General features: G+C 40.5%; 1 protein-coding gene and 1 long non-coding RNA gene across 3 annotated transcripts in view; one reads left to right on the forward strand and one right to left on the reverse strand.

Annotated features, from left to right (window-relative positions):
- The window catches only part of LOC112452780, a 67,934-nt gene that overhangs the window by 7,127 nt on the left and 34,437 nt on the right, over positions 1-26,370 (reverse strand). The gene's annotated exons all lie outside the window — the stretch shown is intronic.
- LOC112452778 (myc-associated zinc finger protein) lies at positions 6,886-16,733 on the forward strand. Of its 2 annotated transcripts, XM_025013178.1 has the most exons (4): positions 6,886-7,245; positions 10,420-10,476; positions 14,616-15,363; positions 15,809-16,733. In XM_025013178.1, the coding sequence occupies exons 1-4, from the start codon at positions 6,903-6,905 to the stop codon at positions 16,482-16,484; spliced, it is 1,824 nt and encodes a 607-aa protein (XP_024868946.1). In that variant the 5' UTR covers positions 6,886-6,902; the 3' UTR covers positions 16,485-16,733. The 2 variants fall into 2 exon arrangements, with proteins under 2 accessions (XP_024868946.1, XP_024868948.1); XM_025013180.1 differs by lacking the exon at positions 10,420-10,476 and having other exon boundaries at positions 15,809-16,732.

The raw sequence follows: 26,370 nt of genomic DNA on the forward strand, positions 1-26,370 counted from the left end.
AGAGAGAGAGAGAGAGAGAGAGAGAGAGAGAGAGAGAGAGAGAGAGAGAAATGCTGTCATGCTGAGATTACGCAAAAGATAATGGGCTCACATGATAATTCCACAAGACGGAAATAATTCATTGTCTTAATAGAGAAGTTCGAATTGTAGCAATCAATTTTCTGTTGCTATATTATACATTCAAGGCAAAGATTAACGGAACAAACAAAGTTCCGTGGACTAAATTACATGTTAAGTCTAAATGTAAATAATATTTTATCGGCATAATCGCATTATTTAAATACATATATAGCAGAATGTATATATATACATGGTGATCGCAATATAAAACGATTTTTAGAACAAATACATGAACACATAAAAACAAAAGTCTTGCTTGATAATATTTATAACTTTAATAGATTAAATAAATATCTTTCAGATTTCAGATATCTTATTTAAAATTCTTTCCCTAATAGCAAATGCATATTCTGAGAATATTCATAGGATATCATAAAGTATAAGATATTATAAGAATGTTTTTAGTATATTAAGTACATCTTTAGTATATTCTATAGACATACAGGATAATATTGCTGTTAAGGTTTCGATACTTACAAGAAAATAACTGACTCTATCAATTTTATATAATGTCTTTAAGGGGATGCTGTAGTGGCAGTAATTACCGACATTTTTTTGACCACACAAAACTTTGAATTGGCTTTACGGAATTGAACAAATTTGTTTACAGAATTAAAGTACGCACAAAAATGTAGGGTGCTGCAGTCGATTTTACATCAAAAATAAAAAAAAATTAAAAATTTCGACACAGAGCTGTCACTGACGACAATATTTGCCTAATACAAAAATACTGCAGTTTATATACACAAAATGAGATTACAGAACCCTTAGGGAAAACATTTAAGAACAATATCATGCAATTAGAACCAAGATAAAAGTCTAGAAAAAAAGTTATATGTGTCCAACTTTTTTATTATGCAAAAGCACATGCAGGTTGATATGATGAGTAGTATTTCATGTAGCGAGAGATGGCGCAGCAATGGAACAAAGACATATGTCATTTTGTTAGACAAAGACAGATATAGGGAAAACAAAATTAGAAAAGTTGACATTATCGACATCGAGAAAGTTCGGCCGTCACTCCAGCATCTCCCCTTAATATTTATACAATAAGTAAATCAAAATCGATTTGCCACTTTTGTTTCAGCCAGTTGTAATTTAATTTATAAAGTAATTGGGTAATATTCTCCAAATTGAAATCTTTCCATCCGGATTTGAGGAAACGGGATCAAAATAGTCGAAAGACTCAATGCATCACGTGGAGCTCGAACGAGGATTCTAGGTCACCCTGTATAACATCCTTCTATTTCTCCACGAGAAAGTTCCAATTAGCAAATATTATTCGCGGGAGAAATTCCCAATTCTCTTTATCGAGTTCAAATATCGAGGTTTCCTCGCATTTAACTGTGTCGACAGAGCAGGGTCGAGAGGGTGAAGATGCAGAGAAACTAATTTCTGAAGGAAGGGATGATGGGGGGAAGGAGAATGGATCGTGGGACGAATCGTATACGGCAGTAACTGTATTTTTACCCTCCAGAAAATAAGAACGCGTCGCATATACCTCGTTTATCTCCTTATTCTCTTGCCTAAACTAGCTTCTTCCCGTATCAACCCCCGAATCTCCTTCGAACGGGAACGGTCTGTCTGAATTCGACATTATATTTGTACAGCCAATTTATCATACACGTTGCACATTACATAAAAGACTCGAGACGGAACATTTTGCAACGCAAAAAATTTTCTACCCCATTGTCCGCTTTCGGCGGAATCGCGTTTCGCGACGCGTGTAATATCAGCATTACACGGCATACTGGAGTTTCCCCTTCTTCCCCCCGTCCCTCGAATCGTTTGCGCAGCGATGGACCCACCCGCGCGCGCGAGCTTGAGTATCGAAATTCCGGCTGCGCGCCCCACCCCGAAAAAGGAATTCCCTCGTCGCGGCGCCGCGCCGGGCATCCGCAGCGCGTGCATCGGGCGCAGAATTCAGGAGAAACGAAAGGACGTCTATCTCGTCTCTCCTCCGTTGGGCCGTTGGCGTGGGTCAGTAGACGAGATACCCCCGACGAAGGAAAGGGGGCTGGCAGAAGGGGGAGGAAGGCCAGTGGGATATTCGATACCGAGGAGCATGGATCGCGCGCGCGGTCTGAGCGGAGTGACGCTGGTGCCACCCTAACGTGGCACGTGGGGCGCTACCAGGTGTTGCCTAGACATCGGGTCGATGCCGAACGCAGGCGCATGTGCGACTCCCGTTCTCTCCCTTTTCGCCCCCTCGCCCCACCTTCGTCTCTCCTCTCGTCACCCTCTCGCGCGTTCTCCGCGTGCTGCTATCGCCCTATCGCTTTCCTCCCTACTACGCTCGTGCCGCGCCACCCTCGTTTCTCCTCGTTTTTGCACAAGGGGGAGATACATCCCTGCGTAGTATCGCCCCGACGTGCGCCACCCTTGCTTGCACTACCACCACCACCGTCGCCGTCGCCGCACTACCACCGTTGTCGGCGACAACAAGTAGACGACGTATATCGCCTTGGTATCGCTACTATGCAGCCAATCTTCTGTAGGAATTACCATCTACCCTCTCTCTCTCTTCCATTCTCTCTTTGTCTCGCTTGAGAACGAGAGAGAGAGAGAAAGAGTGTGTGTGTGTGTGTGTGTGTGTGTGTGTGTGTGTGTGAAAGAGAGAGAGAGAGAGAGAGAGAGGAGGAAAGAAGGATAGAAAAGGAAACGCTCGTCGTAACGCCAGGAACGAGGCTCGGAAACGTGGTCCCCCGACCAGCTGTTCTCTCTTCGATTTTTGCAGGAGTCCCGGGATACGCGTATATGCGTGCGTGCGTATACGTATGTACATGTGTTGCGCCGGACGCGGCACGGTGCGATAAACAGCGGCAGAGTTTGCGAGGAAAAGATTTACAGATAGCTTACGCTTAGCGCGTTGCATAGCGCTGAGGTCGATGACCGGATCGAGAGTCTTTGCCAGTTTACCGGAAATCTCGTCCCCGATTAAACCATCCCTGGAAAGTCCGTCGCACACCTCGCGGCCAGACAATCGCGTTTCTATCTACTCAGGATATATACGTATACTCTTATTTGCAATTATATGATATTGTAGATTGCAGAGAATTGTAGAGAAAATGGAGAAATAGCAAAAATTGCAGAGACTGTTATCGATTCTCTGAGAAACAAACTTAATTAGCCCGTAAATTTGTTAAAACACAACATAACAATTAAATAAAGTTAGATAATTGTTAAATAAAATTAACAAATAACTAAACTTCGCATTGTTACTTATAATAAAAAAATGTGACAAATATATATAGAATCGCAGAAATAGCTTTAGTTCAGCGCTCTTATTCAGAATAAATGCAAGCGTGGTGAAGAGTACAACGTATTGTAACTGCGGCTTCCTATTTTACATTTTTCCAATCTTCTTTTTAAATCAGGCTGAGCGACCCAGTCTACGTAGTGAGCTCCAAATACGTGGTGCAACATAAATTCAACTTTACGCAAAGTATGGTGCCGCGTGTGTACGTACTAAGAATACGAAATCATCGTTTACATAGGCAAAGCGAAATATTGCAGTTGCAATATACAGTTTATGTCGCTGAATGTGGTATACATCGCCACTTTTTTCTTTCTTTAATTTAAATATGACTTAATTTTTAATAATTTTAAATGATGCGTAGGTTTCTATAATATGCATGTCTAAAAAACGTTTTAAAGACGTCTGTAAGACGTCTTAAAAATCCTTAACGTCTTAAAAATAATTTTACTCATGACATCTTTAAACGTATATGCAAATGTCGCATCATTCAGCCGTTAGATGGCATTCGATGAAATCCGTTTCTCGTACGTAAAATATGATGAGCGGTGGTATATAGGAACGGTGTATAAATCACGGTACAGCACAATTTGTATCAGTTATATAGAGTCTCAGTCAGCACGCATGTCCAAAATCGGGACATAAGACATCTTAAAAACGTCTTTAAAGACATCTTGGTAGACGTCTTACAAAATGATGGCTAAAAGACGTCTTTAAGGTAGCTGTCTCGCTACGTGCTAGTCATGTGACTGTTTGTAGGTTTTCACGTTCAGAAATATATTTCAGGCAATTTTTGCTAAGGGAAAAATAATTTTATGAATTATGGTGTAAAATTTCATACGTGACAAAGTATGTTACTTTTTCCAAATTATGTGATTTTTCTCATTTGACTCCGTTTTGATCAGCTGATCATGCGAGTCGTCGAGAAAGGTTACAAGTGAGGTTACATCTTCTTTTCGATTGAATTTTGACAATTACTGAGAAAGGGTTTCAAAACGCATGACAGGGGTGTCAATCACTATCCAATTCGGCTAAGAAAGACGAGCCCCATAACCTGCAACTACAGTGATTAGCCAGCGGCGTTGCCAAGTCTTCCCAACCTCACCTCGACCAAAAAATGTCTGCTCGATTACCGCATTTTCACTAAAATAAACTAAAAAATTAGCAGCGAAATCTCCGGTAACCTATATATTTTATGGTTGCATCGGATTCTTCGAAATCTAATGTACAAAAAGCAATGTTTTTTTCTCACTTCATCTAATCGAAAAATACGAAAATATGTGATTGAAACCGTGATAGAGCCTTCTTTTCTGTATGAAGTAATGCAAAATTTGTGATTTTCGAGATCGATTTTCTAGAGTAAATAGTCGGTAAGGAGCCACAGAAAAAATCGACTGCAAAGCTGATCATATAATTTGATATAAAAACCGAAATCGAAAACTTTATCTAATACATGCCCTGACGAGACAACTACCTTAAGATGTCTTACGTCCCGATTTTGACCATGATGTTATTGTCTTGGAGTTCACTATTATAATAAAGTAGCATATTTTTTTTAGTTTAATAGTATATTAATTACTACAAGCAACGCTAGCTCTTCCTTTGTATTTTTTAAATTATAGACAACATGCACGTTTAAAAAAACGTCTTAAAATAATGTCTTAAAAACATTTATACGACAATGTCTCTAAGACGACATTTATCGAGACATAAGACATCTTAAAGACGTCATAAAGTCGTCTTTTCGATAGTTCCATAAGACGTCTTGGAAATTTCAAGGCCCTTTTAGACATACTTGGGACCTCTTAAATGTTCACTGGGGGTATCATTTTTGTAACGATTCTATTTTAAATATTATATATCTTTATAATTAAGCTTTAAATTAACATTCTATTAAAAAGAGACAGAGGGAGAGAAAATGAACTAAAAGTTTATCCAAAGAATATAGTTTTATTAATAAAACTCTGAGTTAGTTTAGTTCGTAAAGATCTGATGTCTTTTTTAATCGTTTATAATTCGAAAATTGTGGAATTATGTATCCGTTTTTGCTTTAATAAAGAAATTGATTTTTCTCCCTGTCCAAAATGTCCCCCAGCTTTTTACGAGAGTGCGCCGGCCGCCGATTAACGACTGCGATAACGTGCAAAGAATTCGCGTTCTACGCCACTGACAATGGCAACACACGCTTGTTCCCGTGCCACGCGCGCATATCACGTACGCGCAACCACAACGAGCGACCTGCAGAAATCGAGAACCGACATCAGCACTTTCGAAGGATAGCTATGCACAACCCCTCGTACGAGGAGCAGCAGCAGCAGCAGCAGCAGCAACGGTGGCGGCAGCAGCGCCATCCCTCGATTCCGTCCATGCACAGGGGAGCCGCAACGGAGGGACGCCGGGGGTGCTGCTGACTAGTCCAGCCTGCAGTGAGTGACGAGGACAACCTCATGAGCGTGACAGAGGTGGAGGCCGCCGCGCCGCGGAGAAGGGATAAAGGGCCGAGGGGATGGTAACGCGGAGCGGCAGCGCCACCGACTAAACAGTCGCACCCCGTCGTCACCGTCGTATTCGAGGCCACCCCCTGTCACTGGCGAGAGCCGCGACAGGGAGCGACCGGAAGAGTATCGGACGGACGGGCGGGCGGACGGACGGACGGACAGACGGACGGTTCTCAGTCAGTCAGTCAGTCAGTCAGTCAGTCAGTCAGTCAGTCAGTCGGTCCACTCGGCAAGTCTCGGGGCGCAAGAGAAAAGTCACCCCCCCGAACAAACACGCATACAGACACGTACACAGTATCACACGAATATACATAAATTCCCCGCGTGCACACGTTGCACAGGCATATTTACTCATCGTACGAGCGCAAACCGGAGCGGACAGTACGGAGTATAAAGTAAGTCTCCTCAACAATCACCCTCTTGAGCGGACGTGGAAAACTAAAAGAGACCGGAGGAGACTCGCGAGGATTGCAGGCCGCTGGCGAGCTGGCATGGTGGCGGTGGTGCATCCGTTTAAGGAGCCGCCCTCGCCGCGCCGATGACGAGGCTGCAGGTGCCATACCAGCGCGTACCACGTAGGACGAAGGCGAAGTCGGCCAGCGAGCGGCCACCCAACCGAGACGGTTTCATCGTCCACCGGTCGTCCGACGGGCCGCAACCACCACAGACGGCCGGGCTGGGTGACGGACGGGCGCGACGTAGACGTCGACGTCGCGTAGACGACGACGGCGACGACGTCGTCCGCGGTATAGTAGGCGTAGCAGTCAGCAGCGACGGCGACGGACGCGCCGTAGTCGCGACGATCGTCGATCGTGACGACGTCGGTGGCGTCATCGGTGCAGGTGCGGTTGGTGCTGCGGTTGTTGGTGTTGAGCGTGTCGGTGGTGGTGTACCGCGTGGGTGTCCCGCTCCGAGGTCGAAGCCGCCGTTCCTGGTGACCGGGCCACCACGACGACGACGGCAATCGTCATTGCCAACTACTACCCCTGGTGTCGGCGGCCTTGGGACAACGGATCTGTATTGTCATTATGCCACGCTGTCTCATGGCGAAAAAGTGGAAGTGGAATCAGTGGCAGGCGCGCGTGGACGATCAGCAGAACGAGCAGAAGGACGCGACGCCACTCGGGGCCGTTCTGCAGGAACAACAACAGGCGCAGCATCATCAACATCACGCTCTACATCAGACCGCGGATGCGATGGAGAAGCGCAGGCATGAACCCGAGGACGAGGAGATCGACGTGGTCGGAGACGTCGATAATCACCACCAGGTCGATCATCAGCAGACCTGTTGGGGACCGCACAGTCCCACGGCGGGGGCCACGGCCCCCAGTCCGCCACCCCTCAATGCCTCCGGCGCCCTTTACTATCATGGTAAGTGAAGCTCACAAGGGGCCCTTCCTGCTCGCTTCAGCCCCCGCGGCAGCGTGACGCGGTCGCAAGAATCCACCCGCTTTTACGCGGCGTATACCGCTTGCGGGGTGTAGGGTTAGACGCGCCACGCCCAAGATCGTGGGGTTTTTTCTCCAGGAACGTTTGCTGGGATCTGCGAAAAAAGGACAATGTGGGGATCTCGTCGTTTTTCTTTCTTTCGTTTATTTCCGCGGAAGCCAGTTGTTCCTACTCCGAGATGATACGGCGGTGTTCGACCATGCGTCCGAGCACGCAGGGTGACACACCCGTCTATTACACGCCAGCGTGCGCTATAGACAGATTGCGGTAGCTGTTTAAACGCGCCATGATTACGGCAGCACAATGGCCCGTCGGGAATGCGGGAAAGATAGGCCCGTTAAAGGTCGTGGAATCGTGCGTGATTACGCGATCACGTTTCCGCGACCTGTGGGAAACCGCCCGCAAAGTAGTCGGCCATGTGTCCGCGTACGATACATGCGTACATGGCGACACACCCGTTCGTAGATCGTCGATCGCATTCGACGTTGACGAGCGTTCGGCACTCTGAACATTGAGTCACGAGCCCAATATATCATTAGACTTATTTCGCTTATCGCATTTATTGAACTCTCTCAATCAAACAGAGTGGAAGTTGATTGCGTTGACGTCGGGGGTTGTTGTGTAACCGTCCGCGTATCCAGAACGGTCGAATTGCTTTTGTGACGTAGATGCTGATGAGAATACGCCTATACGATACGGTTAAGTGGGCTATTTGTCGAGTACTCTTCGTGAAGCTTGTTTTTGCATTTATACCTTAATTGCTATAATAACATTGTGTGAATTCCGTAATCGTACTACATATGAATTACGTAATCGTACTAAAAAATCTGAGGAAAGCAGTTCTTTTTTAGTATTAGCAATTTTAAAACATTCGCAACAATTGGAAGGCTTTTTAAAGTAAAAATGCTTGGACACTTCCTAAATTTTTATTATTAAATTTTTTATTTGATATATCACATTTTCTCATACACACAATAAAAAACTTTGTATTAAATTTAACACATTTTATATGTCCGAATTTGTCCACTCTAATTTTCATGTTAATTTAATAGAAGACAAATATGTGTAAATAAAATAAAAAATAAAAATATAAAAAATTAACACAAAATTGTAACACGTGGACGTTATATAAAAGCAAAGTTTATGTTAAATTAACGGATAGATTTCAATACAAGTACAAAATGTTTTTCTTTTACTATGTATTTATAATGTTCAATTTAATTAAAATAAAATGTTATTCTTATATTAAATAATGTTATTCTTTCTTCTTTTTTCTTTTTCTTACAGAAGACAGAAGACAGCGTAGCAATATATCTCTTTATAATACCTATATAACATAAGAAACATGTCGATTTAACAGATAGGAACTCTTATAGAGAGAAAAGTAAGACAATCTGTTCATTTTAACATATAAATTGTGTTATTTTAAATCTTAGAAATGGTGAATATTAACGCAGAAAAGTCAAAATAACACAATGACAATATGTTACATTAACACAAGTGTATGTTAAAAATTTCTACACGGATAGATTTCAATACAAGTACAAAATGTTTTTCTTTTACTGTGTATTACATTTTAACATATTATCATATATGTGTAAAATACATGTAAAAATACAAAAGTAGCAGAAATTTCTTTCTACCATTTAGGAATGTTATTATTATTATTTAATAAGATAAGTGTCGTAAAATAATATAATAAAATTATTAAAAAATTTATATTCTTGTTATAATATGTGCGACACTTACATGAATTTACTTTGCAAAAATCGGGCATATATAAAAATTTTGCCTGCACAAGTCGAACGCTAACGCTTTGAAGCTAACGCCTATAAGTATTCTTGAAAGCCAGGACTACAGAGTAACGACCTCTTTTTATCTCATTTATGTAGCTTATAGACAGTGCAGTGCGCACGTGCTCGTACAATGGCGCAAATGACGCTGTTATGTAACAAGTGTTCTCTGCGTGTCGCTATGTGCCTCACACGATGTGTGACTACGATTGAGTTTTGCCAATCAATTTCTTTAACACTTTCGACACAATTCAAGATTATGCGAGACTTTAGTGCAACGTTCACCAAAAAAGCATAAGATATGTATTCGAGTAACTTTTGATCGAGAAACTTGATCGAGTGTTTTTTTTCAATAAATGTTTAAAATAATTGTTTTTAATTAACATCAAGTAATTTTATATTTAATATAAATTTTTCAAATCTGAAGAATATTTTACAACGAAACTTTCGTCCATAAAATAAAGAATTTTGTGCCCGCCATTTTTTATGTACAAATTTTTTATCGTAATTTTTAATGTTTAAAAAATGTTAACAATTATTTATGTGTCTGCACACATTTGTAAATATTAAATAAAAAAATTATATAAAAAGTATCATAAAGTTTATCCATTATCGCAGAGATTAAATTTCTAACAGGATAATAAATTACAGTCACGCAAGAAAAGCGTAAGGACTTACGTCTGTTAACAGGTTTCATCGTCCTTGACTTTCGTAGCGCGATTAACGATTGGTTTTTACTTACTAAACTACTACTAAAGTAATATAATATGTTATGTGATATGATCTCACTACATTTTTGACCATTGCCTCTGTGAGGCAAATTCGAGGATAATAATATTTCTTATAGCATAAAATATCTTAGATAGAAATGATACTATTAATCTTCCCATAACTTATCGTGAAAGATATAATTTAATTAGAAAGTCTAAACAGCTCGTTGAAATTATCCACACGCATAAAAAAATTTTATTACCAAGATTTCATTATGGTTATCTGACATTTTTTTAAATTTATGTATTTATATTTCCTGTTTATTAAATATAAAATATTAAATATAATACACATCTATCGCAATACAATAAATTAAAGTTTTAATTTCTTTTATTGTATAAAATTTCTTCATACAATCAATTATCATATAAATATTATTAGATGCTTATTTTTTCTCTAGGTGCGAGAATAAATAATAGCTATTGCAAGTAATTCAACAGTACAAAAGTATTACTTTGTTTAATTATGTAGACATAGTTTGATAGATCAAGTATAATTATTTATACTTGCTGTTTTTGTTTTGCGCACACAGGGTCGATAAAGATCAGAGGCGATAAACCGACAGGAATGTGCGGAATGTTCATTCAAGGTATATAAATATGCTTTATGGGCTATATCTGTGATCTGTGATAGATAACGTAGATATAGAATTCACCTAGAAGTCATATTAGATATTCCATGCCACCTTATACATCACTCTACATAATCATTTCATTGTTTCCTAATTATAAGATGTTAAATTAGATAGAGCCAGAAATTATCACGGCATTAATATATAAATCTGATTTAATCCGATACTTTGGATAAGAGATTCTTCGATTTATTAAAAGCGGACCTTTTTCATTTTTATTCCGATGATAATAATAACGCCAGCGAAAATAGTAAATTCTTCATTCGTTTAAATACTTTAAATTATAGTGTTTCGGAAAAGTATTTCTTATTAATCAAAGAATTGTGAACAAGTACCATTTATAGCCAAATTATACGCCGATATACATATAAATAAATATAATAATGAACTGTAAGAACGAGATCTTACAAGTTACATTCTTTTTTCTTTCTCTTTCTTTTCTTCTATGATATCTTTTATAAAAACGTTCTCTTTTAAATCCACTTACGTGTTCTATAAATATAGACAGCGCACTCAGTGACTGCCCCAATATGACGAAACGTGCAAATTAATTAATAAATAAAAATCTATTAATTTTTGCTATCGCTGTCGCGTCGCTTCCAACATACTTCAATCTTCGGGTCGCCTGAGAGAAAAAAAAGACCGGATCGAAAGGAAAAGCTCGGCATTAACATTAAACGCAACGGAGATTTTTATCGGTCTTTAAAAGGGCCTAGAATCAACGGACTTGTGGGAGCGCGTGCGGAGCATTCATTCGCCGTTATTGATTCCCCCCTCGCCGTCCCCATACAACCCTCCTGCACGCCCCGTGCTTCACCCTTCCCTCCTCGACCCGCCGCACAACTACGCTCCTTCTGCCGTTGATAAAATGCACTTGCAGACACGGTCGCTCTCCTTTACCTCTGTGTTGACTTCCCTTTATTTCAGCCAATAATAGGTACGCGCCAGTTGATCGATCGCGCGCGCAGCACACTTTTCTGATTTATCGCGAGTGCCCGCCTTCTCCTAGAACTCTCGCAAGGGTCCGTCGAAGGGAAAAATAGTACCTTGCGGGAACAGCGTTTGGTACGAGGCGCGTCTGAAGTACGTGATGATTCTTACTTCTTGTTGATGACTAAAACAGAGTTTTTTTAACATCAAAATGCGAAGTTTATTAACTATAGCTGACGGAGGAAAAAAATGTTTAAGCAAATTATGTTTGGACTGAAGCAATAATTTTATTTATTTTTTAAATTAAAATATAATACGCGGGCAATAAGAGCCAAGCGTGCCGTTTTACCGCTGAAATTTATTAGAAAATACATGTGGTAAAAAATTACGAACGGGCCTTTACATAGCTATTTATTTTTTTAGCTATTTTTATTTAATAAAAATGTTGACTTGAAAGGGGAAGAGCGCACAGTTATTTAAATATTCAACGCTTCGGAAATTGTAAAAATAGATTACAAAATAAATTTCCACATGAAGGAAAATTTTTTCGATAAAGCATATTTCAATAAAAGACTATTTTTTCAACAAGGTAAAATATCATCCTGTTCGTTAAATATGCCTATTGTCGAATATAACAACAAGAAAACGGATATATTAAAAGTAATAGTTAAATTATTATTTAAAAAACAATAGATATAAATTTTTTCAGAAATAGAAAAAGCTCTCGCACAAAATTGTTCTTCATTAAATTCCTTCTTTGATAAAAATTATTATTAACCGTTATTATTAATCATAGCTTTGCAATATACTTTAAAATAAACTTTTTAATATATTTTGTGATAAAATTCAATTTTCTTTTTTTTTTAGCACATATATTCGTGCTATAATACTTTTTCCACATAATTATTTGGCTTCAAGAAAAGATTGAGTCTAAAAGAAATGTCCTTTCTGTAATGATGATCAATATATAACTGAAATTATTGAGACGTTTAAATCAAAGATATGAAAACGGTCATTAATTCCCTGCGTAACAGTGTCTTCACTGCTTACGGCATGGGCTTTCGTATTACGTAATCCGCTGGATGGCACGCGTATCGATTTCATGGCGCAAAACGTCGAAAGTCGTGTTACGTGCTCCATCGCATTGTCAGGAACAAATAAAAGAAACACAAATGGAATTTAGACGGCATCAATAACTAATAACAAGGTACCATCCTGATATAAAGAATTGTACATAATAGCGATTTAAAACGATGCGATAGAAGACGCGAGCTTATCCAAAACATCTAGAAATCGACAAATCTCGAAGAATATACAGGGTTCTCCAGGTCAGGTCAATGAAACTTCAGGATCTCATAGAAAATTGAATTTGAAACAAAAAAGTTCCTATAAACATAGATCCGGAAACGCTTTGTTAAAAAGTTAGCACGATGGAGGGAGTCAATATTGCATAAATGCCAAAAGTGCATTAATTAAAAATTATTTTTCTTTTTACTTTTAATAAAATTGTTGTCCTTCTGAATGGTCTTATTAATGTATAACCTTTGTAATATCCCTTTTTTAAAGTAAATTTTGTAACGAAACGTTTGCGGATGTTTATAAAAGCTTTCTTGTTTCAAATTCAATTTTATGTAAGACCTTGAAGTTTCATTGACCTAGAACACTCTGTATATATCATATTGTTATTCCACTATCATTCGCTTAATAATAACGTCATGTTAATTTTGTTAAACTTTTTGTAGTTTTGTTTTAATAAGTATTATATATCATCATACTCTATCATCTACTTTTTTTCGCTACCATGCCATTATAAAAGATAATGCAAAATTATACTTACATACGCGAAGATTGAACTGTGATTAGATGGATTAATATCAATTTTATAATTACCTAAAATTTACAATAAAAAATTCTAACTGATATTAACCGATGAAAAAGCGTGACTGTAAGCGTCAGAGAAATGCCTATTTTATAATTTGGCAAAATTTGGCGCTGATTTATAGAATATATTCTTGAAATATCGTTAGCACAAGTTTAGAAAACGTGGTAGTTTTGCGTACAAATTTCAACATTTCAATGAATTTCCTAATCAATTATTTAAAATCCTTAAAATAGACCTATTGTAAAAAAAGCCTCTAATTGTAAGAATAAAATTCTCAATGGTTGAGGAGCTGGTATTTTTATTGCGATGGCTTAATGATGCGTACTCTCATATAACGACGATAAAAAAGTAGAGTATTTGAAAGAACACGTTGTTAGACGCCGTTTGCATTCCGCTTGAATTCTTCCCGATTTTCCCTCTGCCTCTGTGAACAGCGATGTGAGCTTCGCATTTCGTCCCTAGACAACCCTGGCGCAACAGCGAGCGACGTGCAACAGATACGTACCGCGTTATTATACACCCCCGCGTTCACGTGCCGTGCGCTACCACCACTACTAGCGCACCCGGACTCCTGCACCCGACTTTTTTTTCCGTCCCCTTTATGCCCGTTAATGACCGTATATGGTGGAAACAGCTGGCGCGCAGGAAATGAAACGCCACGCAACTCTCGTGAGTGATTCACGAACTCGAATATTCATGCCGCCGAGAATGAGTGAGATGTTATACGTGTATGCACCGCACTTTCGTTACCCTTTCGCCTCGTTGTGTCGCGAATGTTTCATTCGAAAAAATTCTCAAGGGGTTATTATAAATTGGATAGCAGTTGCTGTCCGTTTCCACTACGAACGTTTCGAGCATTTTGTGTCAAATATGGTTGTCCGATTCGCATTTTATGTTTGCGCACTTTACGACTTACATATTGAACAAATTAAAGTCAAATTCACATATATCTTATCAATAAATTATAAGAAAAAATACGTAGTAGATAAACAAATAAACGGCAATATTCCAAACTTAGGATTACTGGATCGCTGATGCATCCCGACCTCTCATTAATTAGTAAATTTAGTAGTTTAGAGCACAAATTATACACAGAGCGTACCGAAACGCTTACTCTTCTTTTTGTAAAAGACATAAAATAAATCACCGTCATGATCAAACGCAAATAATATCCCTGATGATTTTATCGGTATTTATGAAAAAAGAAAGATAAGATGCTTTTAGTCCATTGCCTATTTATTATAAATTATGTTTATAAATTGATCCACTTTTTTCCCTCTTCCAGGCTACACGCACGAGGCATGGATCAATCACGAGGAGCCGCCCAAGTACGCGACGCTACGCTCCGCGGCGGAGCTAGCGCGTCCGATAGCACCGTCGCCGCCGCCTCCGGTCGCGCAGCAAGAGCTACCGGTTCCAGTGCTGACCGGGCCGGGTCTGCACCAAGCGTCGCCGCATCAGGCGACGGTCATCGCCACGAGCCCGTCATCATCGTCGTCCTCGTCCTCGTCATCGTCCACCGCAGCGTCGCTATGCCTGCCGCCGCGAAAGAGCCTCTCGATGTCCTTCACCAGCACCGGCACGGCGCTCTCCTTACCGCCGAAGAAGAAGGACATCTACCGTCCTTACAGTCTGCAACCGATCTCGGAGATACGCACGTCCGCCGAGGAGGACCTGTCCGCCGCGCAAGCCATTCTGGATCTTAGCGCGTCGCCTGCCGCACCCACGCATTCCGTTTTTATTCATACCCTGTCGCCACCGCCGCCGCCACCGCCACCACCACCTCCGCCCGCCGCCGCCGCTGTTGCTGCAACGCCGAACGTGCCCGCATCGCAACAGCAGCAGCAAGAACAACAGCAACAGCTACAACCAGCGCCGACAACGGGTATACAATCCATACCGGTCTCCGTGCTCGTGCCGGTGCCTAGCTCGCAGACCAATCAGCTACGCCAACAGGAGCAAACGCCACCGCAGCCGCAGTCGCCTGCAACCGCGGAAGCCACCGGCGGAAACTGCAACGTCGGCAGGGATAGGTGAGTCTCGTATCTTCAACAATTTAACTCCCTTCCCCGTTTCACCGCCTCCTTCGGAGCAGGAAAGTGGTAATTTCCAAATTGTGAAATTCTGACAGTATTTACGAACGCTTTGAGAGTATTATCTTACTTATGTCTTTTCGTTGCAAACGATGGTCTATCAAGTAACATTAACATTTAACGTTACCACTAAAAAAAACTTTGTAGGGCGTACAGTATGAAATATAGAAATTATGCTGTAGATTTTACATCCAACGTAAAATTTTTGGAGATATTATGCATTTAAGAAGATAAATAAAATGACAACAAAGCTCGTTAACAAATTTTAATGTTCCTGTATCTATATTCGAAACATCTGAGCCTACAATTGAAGCCCCCAAGCAGTCTAAAGTCCCGAAAGCCCTACCGTCCGGGAATCATCATAACTATATCCACCCTTCAACAGCAACATCACCGGCAGCAAGACTGTTGCCTACACATACGAGGCCTTCTTCGTGTCCGATGGTCGATCGAAACGACGCGGTGGAGGCGCGGGCGGCGGCGGCGGTGGCGGCGGCGGCGGCAACGGTGCTGCTATACCTGACAAAGAGGCAGCCCAGCCGGACAGGCCCAAGTTCACGTGCACCGAGTGCGGCAAGCAGTACGCCACGTCGTCGAACCTGTCGCGGCACAAGCAGACGCACCGCAGCCTCGACTCCCAATCGGCCAAGAAGTGCATCCACTGCGGCAAGGCGTACGTCAGCATGCCCGCCCTGGCGATGCACGTGCTCACGCACAAGCTCGCCCACAGCTGCGGCGTCTGCGGCAAGATGTTCTCACGACCTTGGCTGCTGCAGGGTCATCTGCGCAGCCACACCGGCGAGAAGCCGTACGGATGCGCCCACTGCGGCAAGGCGTTCGCCGATCGCTCAAATCTACGGGCGCACATGCAGACGCACTCGGCCGACAAGAATTACGAGTGCTCGAGATGCCACAAGACCTTCGCCCTCAAGTCCTATCTGAACAAACACTTGGAGTCGGCGTGCCTGCGCGACGAGGAGATGCAGCAGCAACAGCAGCAGCCGCAGCATGCCAATAACAACGCCACGCAGCAGCAACAGAACACCAATCGAGGCTTGTAGCAGCGCTTCGAGAACGAGAACAACGACGCCACGAGGAGCGAGGATTTGAGAGAGAGCTAGCGGTGCCTCATAATCGCTGCTTGATCGCGAAGAAGCGCGAGGGTACGAAAAACGGAGGAGAGGATATAAGGTTTGCCGTAGATTTTAAGTAGAAAAGTGCCAGTAGAGACAGAAAAGAGAGTTAAAGAGGGAGAGAGCGCGAGAACGAGCGAAAGAGAGAAAGAAAGAAAAAGAGAGAAAGTGAGAGTGAAAAGAAGAGAGAGAGAGAGAGAGAGAGAGAGAGAGAGAGAGAGAGAGAGAGATGAGTAGAAAATTAGATGGAAAGAAAGGGAGCAAGAGAGAGGGAGAGCATGAGTTTATTAAAAATGTCTAACATTAATAAAAACGTCCAGTAATATTAAGTTATAAAAAAAGAACACGTCGAACGATGACGTCCACACTGCAGAGTCTAGTCACTCTAGTCGATTATATACCTATTACATTATATGATATTATATTATTATATTATATTATTATATACATATAGTATATATATATTTACTAGCGCGTACGATTCTAGTCCGCGAAGCTCGTTACGAAGACATTATTTATTAATACTTAGCTGCCTAAATTAAAACGGGGAGTAAAGCAAGAGATCTAGAGATTCGCCAGATCGACGATGGATCCCATAATCGCGGTTCACGAGCCGCGCTCGTCGAATCTCGATCACGGCGCGGCCTCGATCTTTCTCATTTTCGCGCTGCGCGATCGATGATCGAGGCCGATGATCACCGTAACACCGAAACACGCAGGTGTGATTGACGATCCTCCTCCCCCACGATTCGGGATTTTAATTTTTATTATTCGAGAGATTGCAAACGGAGAACCAACTGTTAATTAAATATATATTTTTAGAGAATAGCAGAAACTAATCGGAATCGATTAAAAATTACCTATCTTATTTATTACAGTTTGTCAATATTTTAACCGACGATTTTAAGCAATTTCATTACTTGGGACGAGTCAAGTATTACCAAGTATTAGCTACTTAATTTCAATAATTGCGCTATGATCGATACAATATTAATACGGTTGCTCGCACTTAAAATTATCAAGAGTAAAAAGGAGTTAACGGTTGTTCGCGGTGGACGTTCTTGTTTAATATTTCATTTGAGCCATTGGGATAGAGAAACGATGAAAGCTATAGCTAATCGATAGAGTGCGGTAACCAACGACTGCACATAGTCGAAGTATGCCACGCGCCGCGTTATCTTCAATTATATATATAAGCGAACGAGTATTCTTACTACAGATTCCGATGATGCGCGCTGGACGTTTTCATGGAACTCTTTATCTTTCCTCATATTTCATGTCGAGCCAAATCGTTAACGCACACCTGCGTATTTCGCACGATTATGCGATTTACGCGCCACGTGTAACCAGTAACACGCGCATATTTTCAGCGACTATATCGCGATATCGAATCGGCGCGAAATGGCGAAAAAATGTCGTGCGAAGTGTAGTCGCGGGTGATAGTCGCTTGCGCGAATCGACCGGTTGCGATCGCAAGGGCGCGAGCACGTGTACGAAATCGCAATAAACGGAAGTACACGTTACACACCACGTACTTAGAGCAAAATTTGAGTAATAGAATGCGTAACATTGTTATACACATATTTTATAGAAGCAATATAAGGAAAAAAAAATATGACGACACGTACGGTCAAAGCAATGTTTCGACACAACGAATTATATAATTATACATGTAGAGGCGAACACATCGAAGTTTAACGAAGTCTCGAGCAAGAACCGACGATATATGCTTAGGATGGAGAACGATCGCCCAATCCACACCCCCTGGTCTATTTCTTGTGTTAAAATTCCCGTAGAGGAATCTCGAATGTCAAAACAGTATGGATTTTTTTGTTGTAATACATAGTTTGTGCTTTTGCAATTTTAAAATTACTACTTTTAAACCACTCGATGATACTTTTAAAAATTATATTTTATTATAATATTATGTTGTATCAAATTCATGGCTCTCTATATTATTTGTAGTAATAATATGGATTGCTGTTATTGATATCAATTGATATTATACAGACAAAACTAATAAATTCTACGCAGTGCATTCTACTAATTGCATAGCTCGTGCCGCATTGGGTATTTAATCACGTTTACGAAAAAAATCGCTAATCGCATTTGCGTGATGAATATTAGACGCTGATCTACATATTGAATTATATTAGTAGAATAAATTTGTTGTATTCATTCATAATTTAATCAGCATATTACGTTGGTTATGGAACCGTATAAAAGATGATTATTAATTTCTTCATAACAATTAATTGATATTTTTATATTTCAAAATGAGGTAAAATCGATAGAATGTATCGTTGTGCATTTAATCACGAATTTAAAATAATTTTACACATTTTTTTATCCAATGAGAGAGAATAAAATCGCAATAAACGCGATCGGAGGGGTGTGGACAACACGCTTCACGTCGCCCAGTGGAAAAAAAATAATAATTGAACTAATAATAATCATTACGGCCGATGAGCAGGCGGGCGATCTGCCCGATCATTTTTTTTCTTTTGCAACGATCATATTATCAAAAAGCGAGATAACGTATTTCGCGCATGTACTTACCGTAGAAAGAACTCGCCGCCAAAAGTTGCAGGGAGAATAGAACGAACAATATTTTTCGCGTAGCTCGTTCCGAAATGGGACCGAGTCTTAGAATCGGCCGGCAATGCTTTAACGCGCAGTGGAGCTTCGTTCGACTTTTTTTTTAAATTCCATCTCGCGCAGCACTAGCCGCTAATAAATACGCCACGCTGCTATTAATGCATATATAGGCATATAAATATACGGCTATAGAGCAATAAACGATTAAGCAATACTAATTTATTCGCGTAGCATACAACGAAAATCTGCAATATTGCGCACCGCTCCCTCGACTTACGTAAGTCTCACAATTTTCTTTGGCTGTTTCTCGTTCGTACGCGTCCTGTGTTTGTCGTCGTTTATTGTATCATTTGTTTGTGCCGTATTCTTCGTTTTACGCTTATTTCTTTATATAGAGATATTGTTACTTTCTCGATTTCATAGTCATGGTATCATAATTATAATTATTTGTATTTATTATTGACAGATTGTCAAGATATTGAAATGCATGCAAAAAACAATATATTGCATTGTACATATTTATATATCGGTGATACATGAGTTATCAATTTTAAACTATTTTTATGCATTAATGCAGATTTTCATCATTGAACCTATTTTGCCCTTATATTTCTCATGTATCACATATTAATTTCTTGACGACCTCGTCGTATATTATTGACATTATTATTGTATTTATTAGATTATTTATTATTAGCATTAGTATTTATTATTATTATTACTATTATTATGCTAGTACAACGATTTGATACAACGATTGATGATACTCATGCGTTTCAAGTATAAAAACTAAAACATGTGCAATTTCCATTCTTATTTGTAAAAAATGAAAATGCCGCCGCTCCGTGCGACAAGCTACTTTATTTTAAGATAATTCCGCGGGTATAATTACTAGTCGATACACTTAAACTTCCGGATCGCGGTAATATATATGCATAATATAACATTTATATACTATACGTACACGTAAACAGAACGTCCTCACTGGAAGTAGGGATAAATCCTAAAGCAATTCCCGACACTTTATTTAAAAAAAAACAACTATCCTGTAACAGTGTTAAAGAGTTGCCATTTTATTCTATCTTATTTCGACAGAAATTGTTCACCATGTTCATCTGTTTTTAATAAATTTCATTACTTTTTATTCTAACGATCAGCTATTATTAGGAACGACAAAGAAAGAACTTACATTTGTCATCAATATTTTATCAATATTTTGCACAAGAATTCTTCTACTTTTGCAAATTATGAATTATTCATTATTAACCCAAATCTATGTATCGATTTATATCTCAAGCAATACTTAATACATAACAACATATATAATTGGCAATCACAAATTCGAACAATTGGAAAAAATTAATTGCGTATGTCTTATTTTCTCACAGAGGAACTTGTTGCTTTCGATTTTACCGCCGGTCGTGGGACATCTTGTATATAGTCGCAACTTATAGTTTCAACCGTGTATAGAGAGAATGCTCGTCGGACTTAAATGCCATTATGAAAAAAACAAACCGGAGCTTTAAAAGGGAGCTACACGATCGAAAGGGAGCATATCCAGTTGTTTTCTCACGATTTGTAGACGCGCAGTAGAAATTGAACAGCTGTGAAGCGCCGATTAGAAAAAAACGGTCGGCGGCTATAGTCATAATTAAGCGGATGGCGAGGGTTCGTTGTGGGAATTGCGTCGGTTCGTTAAACGGTCACCTAGTCAATTTCTTTCTTACTTTTTAATCCTTATTGTTACGCGACGAAGAAAAGAGTCATACCCGCTGCGGAAAATTCGTTCCCGGTAATTTATTTTTTTAACTCGTTTAAGCATAGTGATTAACGACTATAGAACGAAATCTTGTAGAGAGACAATTAAAGGATTTATTAAAATTACAAATATACCTTCCCTTCTCGCCCTTTTCAAGTAGTAGGACAATGCGATGTAACGAGCGCTGCATAATTTAAAGTTAATTATAAGGAGAAGGGACGCAAAAAGTTTTCCTGTGATCAATCTCAGTAATGATCTCCGCTAAAGATAACGATTTCATAAAATTACTCAATTCTACGCGATGATACGTGATCATCAGCTTGGTTATTATTTAAATCTATATGCGATTCTTGCTGCAAAAGTCACATCCTTACTTAATTGGAACGCCGATCTTTCTACCGCCATTAACGTCTTTAACGTTCGTAGGACTTAACGTTTTAAAAACAATCACCATACTTCTCTCGTACTTCCCTCGCTTTTCTTTCGCGGATATGTCATTGCCTTAAATGCCAACAGAGCGGCTACTCCTATAGCGAATTTCTCGAGCCTCGCCAACAGTTGGAGTCGAGGCCGAACCGTCTCGATTCAAGCTCAACCCTGTTATGTCGTGGAATCGATGTTACTTAGAGGTGCTCAAAGAAGTGTGTACAAAAACATAAGAGAAACAGAATATAGATAAACGACATTAAATTTGATGGTATATTTATTGATAACGAGAGACGAATGCGGCGAATATACTTACGATTTAGCGGGTAGGAGCTCTATCGGGCGTAGAAGTAGAAAATAAATGCGTTTCATAGCCAATGCTCTTGTGTAAATAATCCCTATCTTACTCTTACGCTCTTTAATCGCGGGATTGTAGTGTGACATAGTAAGCTTCTATATTGCTATATTGTACTATATCGATTGTATATGCAATTGGTCGAGGGAAGGGCTCTTTTCGTAAAAGTTCGCACTATTGCCACTATTGATACGCGCGAATGTGTAATTATCTTTTATTTTCAAATTTTCATTTGTACATAACAAACGTGACTTTAGTTTAATCGGTTTTGCGCTAAGATTTTGTCATTTTCATCATTAAAACCATGTTATATAAGAGCTTTCACCCATTTGGATCAAATTAATTTATAAAATCAATTTATTTTATTTATACTTTAAGTTTATCATTCGCATTCAACGATTAGGAAAATGATTCATCAACGGCGGTCGCGCGCGAGAGCTCAAAAAGTTTTTGTCGCCATTGTGGTCGGTGATACAAGTAGATATAACGCAAGCAACGTCACATAACATGAGGCCATTTAAAGATACATTTTTAATACTATATTACGCATTAACGAATATTTAATAAAACGTAAGCAGCCCAAGCTCTATAAGCAATCCCTAATCACCTGATGTCGCTTATAATAATTCAGGGCGTCGTTATAACGCGTAACAGCGCGATAAGAAATAAAAAACGAGGAACCCTTCCCCGTCCAATCAAAAACTTATAAATCCTCCTCTTTCGTACTTTCCGCTTCGATCCGAAAAACTTTGGCTCCTAAAGAAAGCCTCCTCATGGCGTGCTCGAGAAGTCGAGGTCGGAATCAACGTCGGAAACGTACTTCTCTTCATGGCGCAGTATAAACAACTTCTGCTAATAAAACTACAGAACGTGTGCGCAATATTTTCGTGCGACCGACGCGGTCGGACGAAGATTCTTTTACGCACGCACACCCTTGCTACACGCGAACGTACACACGTAATGGCACAACACACACACACACATCCACACTCGTACACACACACACACATGCGGCAGTCCTCTCTTGACTATTAGTCCTTCTACTCTTCCATCTCGAGTGTCCTTGCACCTCCCAGTGGTTTTAAGGTCAGACGGCCGGGAAATTCCGGTCGAGTTGTCGTACGCCCTAATTGGCAAGCTCGCCGCCGTGAAAATGGCCACGCTTTCCCGTACTATACGCTTCTCTCGCGTCTCACACAGTCGCGCTTTCGTTTTCCACGAGGATTTTTCTCTTCCACGCTCCCGGCTTTGCCCCTCGCGATTTATCGAATTCGACTCTCCGTTTTAATTACGTCGCGCTTTCCGCGACCCCGGGCGAAATATGCTGCGCTGCCGAATATATATATTTTTTATCAAACTGATATCTCAAACCACCGTTTAATTTCGCCGTAATATAAATTAAAGCAAGTCCCTCCCCCCTCCTCTCCAACGGAGGACCGCCTATAAAACCCAACATTGTTTTAATCCACATCGGGGTGAATTCGCGCCCGTGTCATTTTGTTTTAATCTACGTTTGATTTAACTTTAATTTAGCCCGCGCACAGGTCGACCGTCATTTTGCTCCAATTTACCTTTGATTTAATTGCAATATCCGGCCGCGCCTGACCGTCGTTTTATTTCAATTTATCTTTGATTTAATTGTGATTTCCGTCCACGCCGTTATTTTGTTTTAACTCGCGAGGCCGCGTATTTATTTGAACCGCGCATTTCCGAACCGCCCACGCCGTGGAATCCTCATTTATCATCGTCCCCCGTAATTCGTGCGTTTCCACTGATTGTGAGATGTAAAAATCAAATTTATCCAATAGAATTTCCAATCGAAAGTTGATAGAATTATGCTTAATAACGATATATTGGATGGCACGCGTGGGCAAATCGGGGCCGACTATAATGTTCCCCAGGAAAGAATGGAGCGCGATAATAATCAGTCTCTGAGTAACGTCAGACTGTCGAAAGAGGTGACGTGCGTGAGTTTTTTAAATAAAAAAATCCGATTTTTGCGCGCGCGCGCGTCATTTCAATCTCCCCGCGGTCGTTGCAATTTTATCGCCATTGATCAACGTGCCGATACGCGTCCGCGTGTAATCTGCGCTAATTAGGCGTAATTTTCAGAAAACACGCGACACGCGGATGTACACGGAAATAGGGGTGTGCCCGGAAATCGCGCGATACACGCTAAACGGCGAGCAATCCGCTTGTCGGTGGCGGATTCGAATCGCGTGCTCGTAAATCGGTACTTTCGCGCAAAACCCACGTGTGTGTGGCACGCGGTGCGAACGGAAAAGAACTTGACGAGGGTCCGATCGAAGATAGAATAAAAATCGACGATTTTTTTTATCGCGCGACGCGTATCTCGATTATTTATCCGAAATGAACAATTTTGACGAAGGCGCGAAAATTTTCAAGGCGGCGAAAACACACCCAGACAGCACGCATGTCCAAAGTCGGAACATAAAACGTCATAAAGATGTCTTTAAGACGTCCTATGTCCCGATTTTGGACACGGTGCTGTCTGGGCAGCTTTTCGCATTCGATCGACACTCTCGGATCTATCTCACGATGCAACGAAATGATTCTTCTCTCAGATAAGGTATCCTGTGTTAGACACAGACCAGATAAACGCGCGACATACTTTTGTAATCCTTCCAACGAGGGCCTTGACAATTTTTTAATCGTTTGTTAGCTGCCTTAGGCATAAGCAAGAGGAAGAGTATAAAAAAGACACAATTAAGAAAGGAAGCGGAACGTTTCAAGGAGTGATAACGTAAGAGATAACGGTCTTCGGATCCGAAATTACATGCTACTCTCTTTACTCTCAATCGCGATTAAGCGTGACCAGTTTTTACGGTTATCGTAGATCGGTCGAAAGTCCAAACGAGGCTAATTGGGCAGCCGTAGGCTATCCAAGCTTGCTAAAACGAGAAAACAAAATCGTTAATTACGGAACGTTTCGTACCGGCGTTAACTATGATTAAGTGAATATTCCATTTCACTATTTATATCATAGTGTATCGTAATCTACGATCTAAAAGAGAAGATAACGTTTACCGGAGATTAATGATGGGAAACGACTTTTAAAGTACGGAACACCGAGCGTACGTCAAATTTTGTCGAAAATGATAATCGTACCAAGCGGTGGATCGACATGTTCCTCGAATGAGGAATCAAATATTTCATACGAACGCAAAAGCACAAATATTCTAGTTACGGTGACCAAATTACAACTAAAGTAAGCAGATTTGACCTAGATATTGTCGGATTCATAGTGTATATTTCAAAATCTCTTTCCGTTTACTTCAAATACGGTACACGAAGTGCTAGGCAAACGCGCGTTATGAAGTGATTATATCTTAGATCGTTAATTATGTTCTGTACTGTAACCAAAACGTTGCAGGATAACGGCGTTAATCACTTGACGGGGTTGTCTGCAGAAATTGCCGCTAAGCTAGTTGGAATATGTCATATTGGGGCTCTAATGCACGTTACGTAATTTACATTGCAATATCACTATCATCTATCAGTGTCGTTATAACATGATTATCATTTACGATGACATTTCGCAGGATTGCATGCAGTCGGATAGATACTCTGACAATATTGAAAGGGATGAATGGATCTGACTTTGGTGTAGGGAGAAAACGTTGTTAACGTTTGAGGTCCAATTTAATTCATAACGTAACAGGGATGCTTACTAATACCATGGTATTTTAACAATTTATTATTCATGTAATATTATTAAAATTAATATTACAATGCTGCAGTATTATCACCCAACACTTGACGTGAATCTCACATATATTTGGTACCAACACTACCAACGTAACGACAATTCAATGCAATGTATACCAATAATGTTCAACGATAAAATGATACTATCGGAGTAAGCATCCCCGGGGCAAGTGTGACGTTGAGAGAGAATTCGCGCTGTATATCCAGTATATATTCAGAAGATCCCGGATACCCTAGACTCCTTTTCCGTCGATAATAAAATGCGCTTGACAGGACGACACTTAGAGATCCATGTGTTCAGAATCTAATTCTAGCGTTAAGTACATGCCAAGTATAGCCAACCGAGTTTTCCTAACAAGTCAAACAACTGGCAGAAGTAACGAGTCGTTTTTATTAATTCTTAGGGATCTTAAAATCCTAGAAAATGGAGAAGCTTTAATTTACGATTTCTATTCGTCAAGCTATTGAAAGTGCGCGTGGGCTCAAAAATCGTGATGATGAATATCCTGTGAATATCCTGTGTGTGACTGTGTGTGTATGTGTGAGTGAATTAAATTATTACTTTCTCGAGTCAGATCCGGAAGCTCAAGAGTTGATGAGAAATGAGAAACCGACTTACATACTTTATTATTTAGCGTTACCAATTAATCTCCAACGCGCGAAGATTACGCTTTTTGTCACACCGCGAGAAGTAATTCCCGATCGAGTAATCGGGGACAACGGGTACTATCGCGTGGCTCAATAATAAATTCCGGGGTAGAAAATACGCCCGGCGAGAGATACGTATCTCACTTATAAGTACAAGGAGAAATTACACCGGATTACAGATGTCTATCGTAGCGGCGAACCGTTACCTCATATATAGATACGACTTATTCGCCGGAACGGAATATTCGTGTCACGATTGTGCAAACTTCCTCGCGCGCGCTGATTATACGCTCGTTATG

Source organism: Temnothorax curvispinosus, unplaced genomic scaffold (genome assembly GCF_003070985.1).
Source record: "Temnothorax curvispinosus isolate PA1 unplaced genomic scaffold, ASM307098v1 QBEX01003650.1, whole genome shotgun sequence".
Lineage (NCBI taxonomy): Eukaryota > Metazoa > Arthropoda > Insecta > Hymenoptera > Formicidae > Temnothorax > Temnothorax curvispinosus.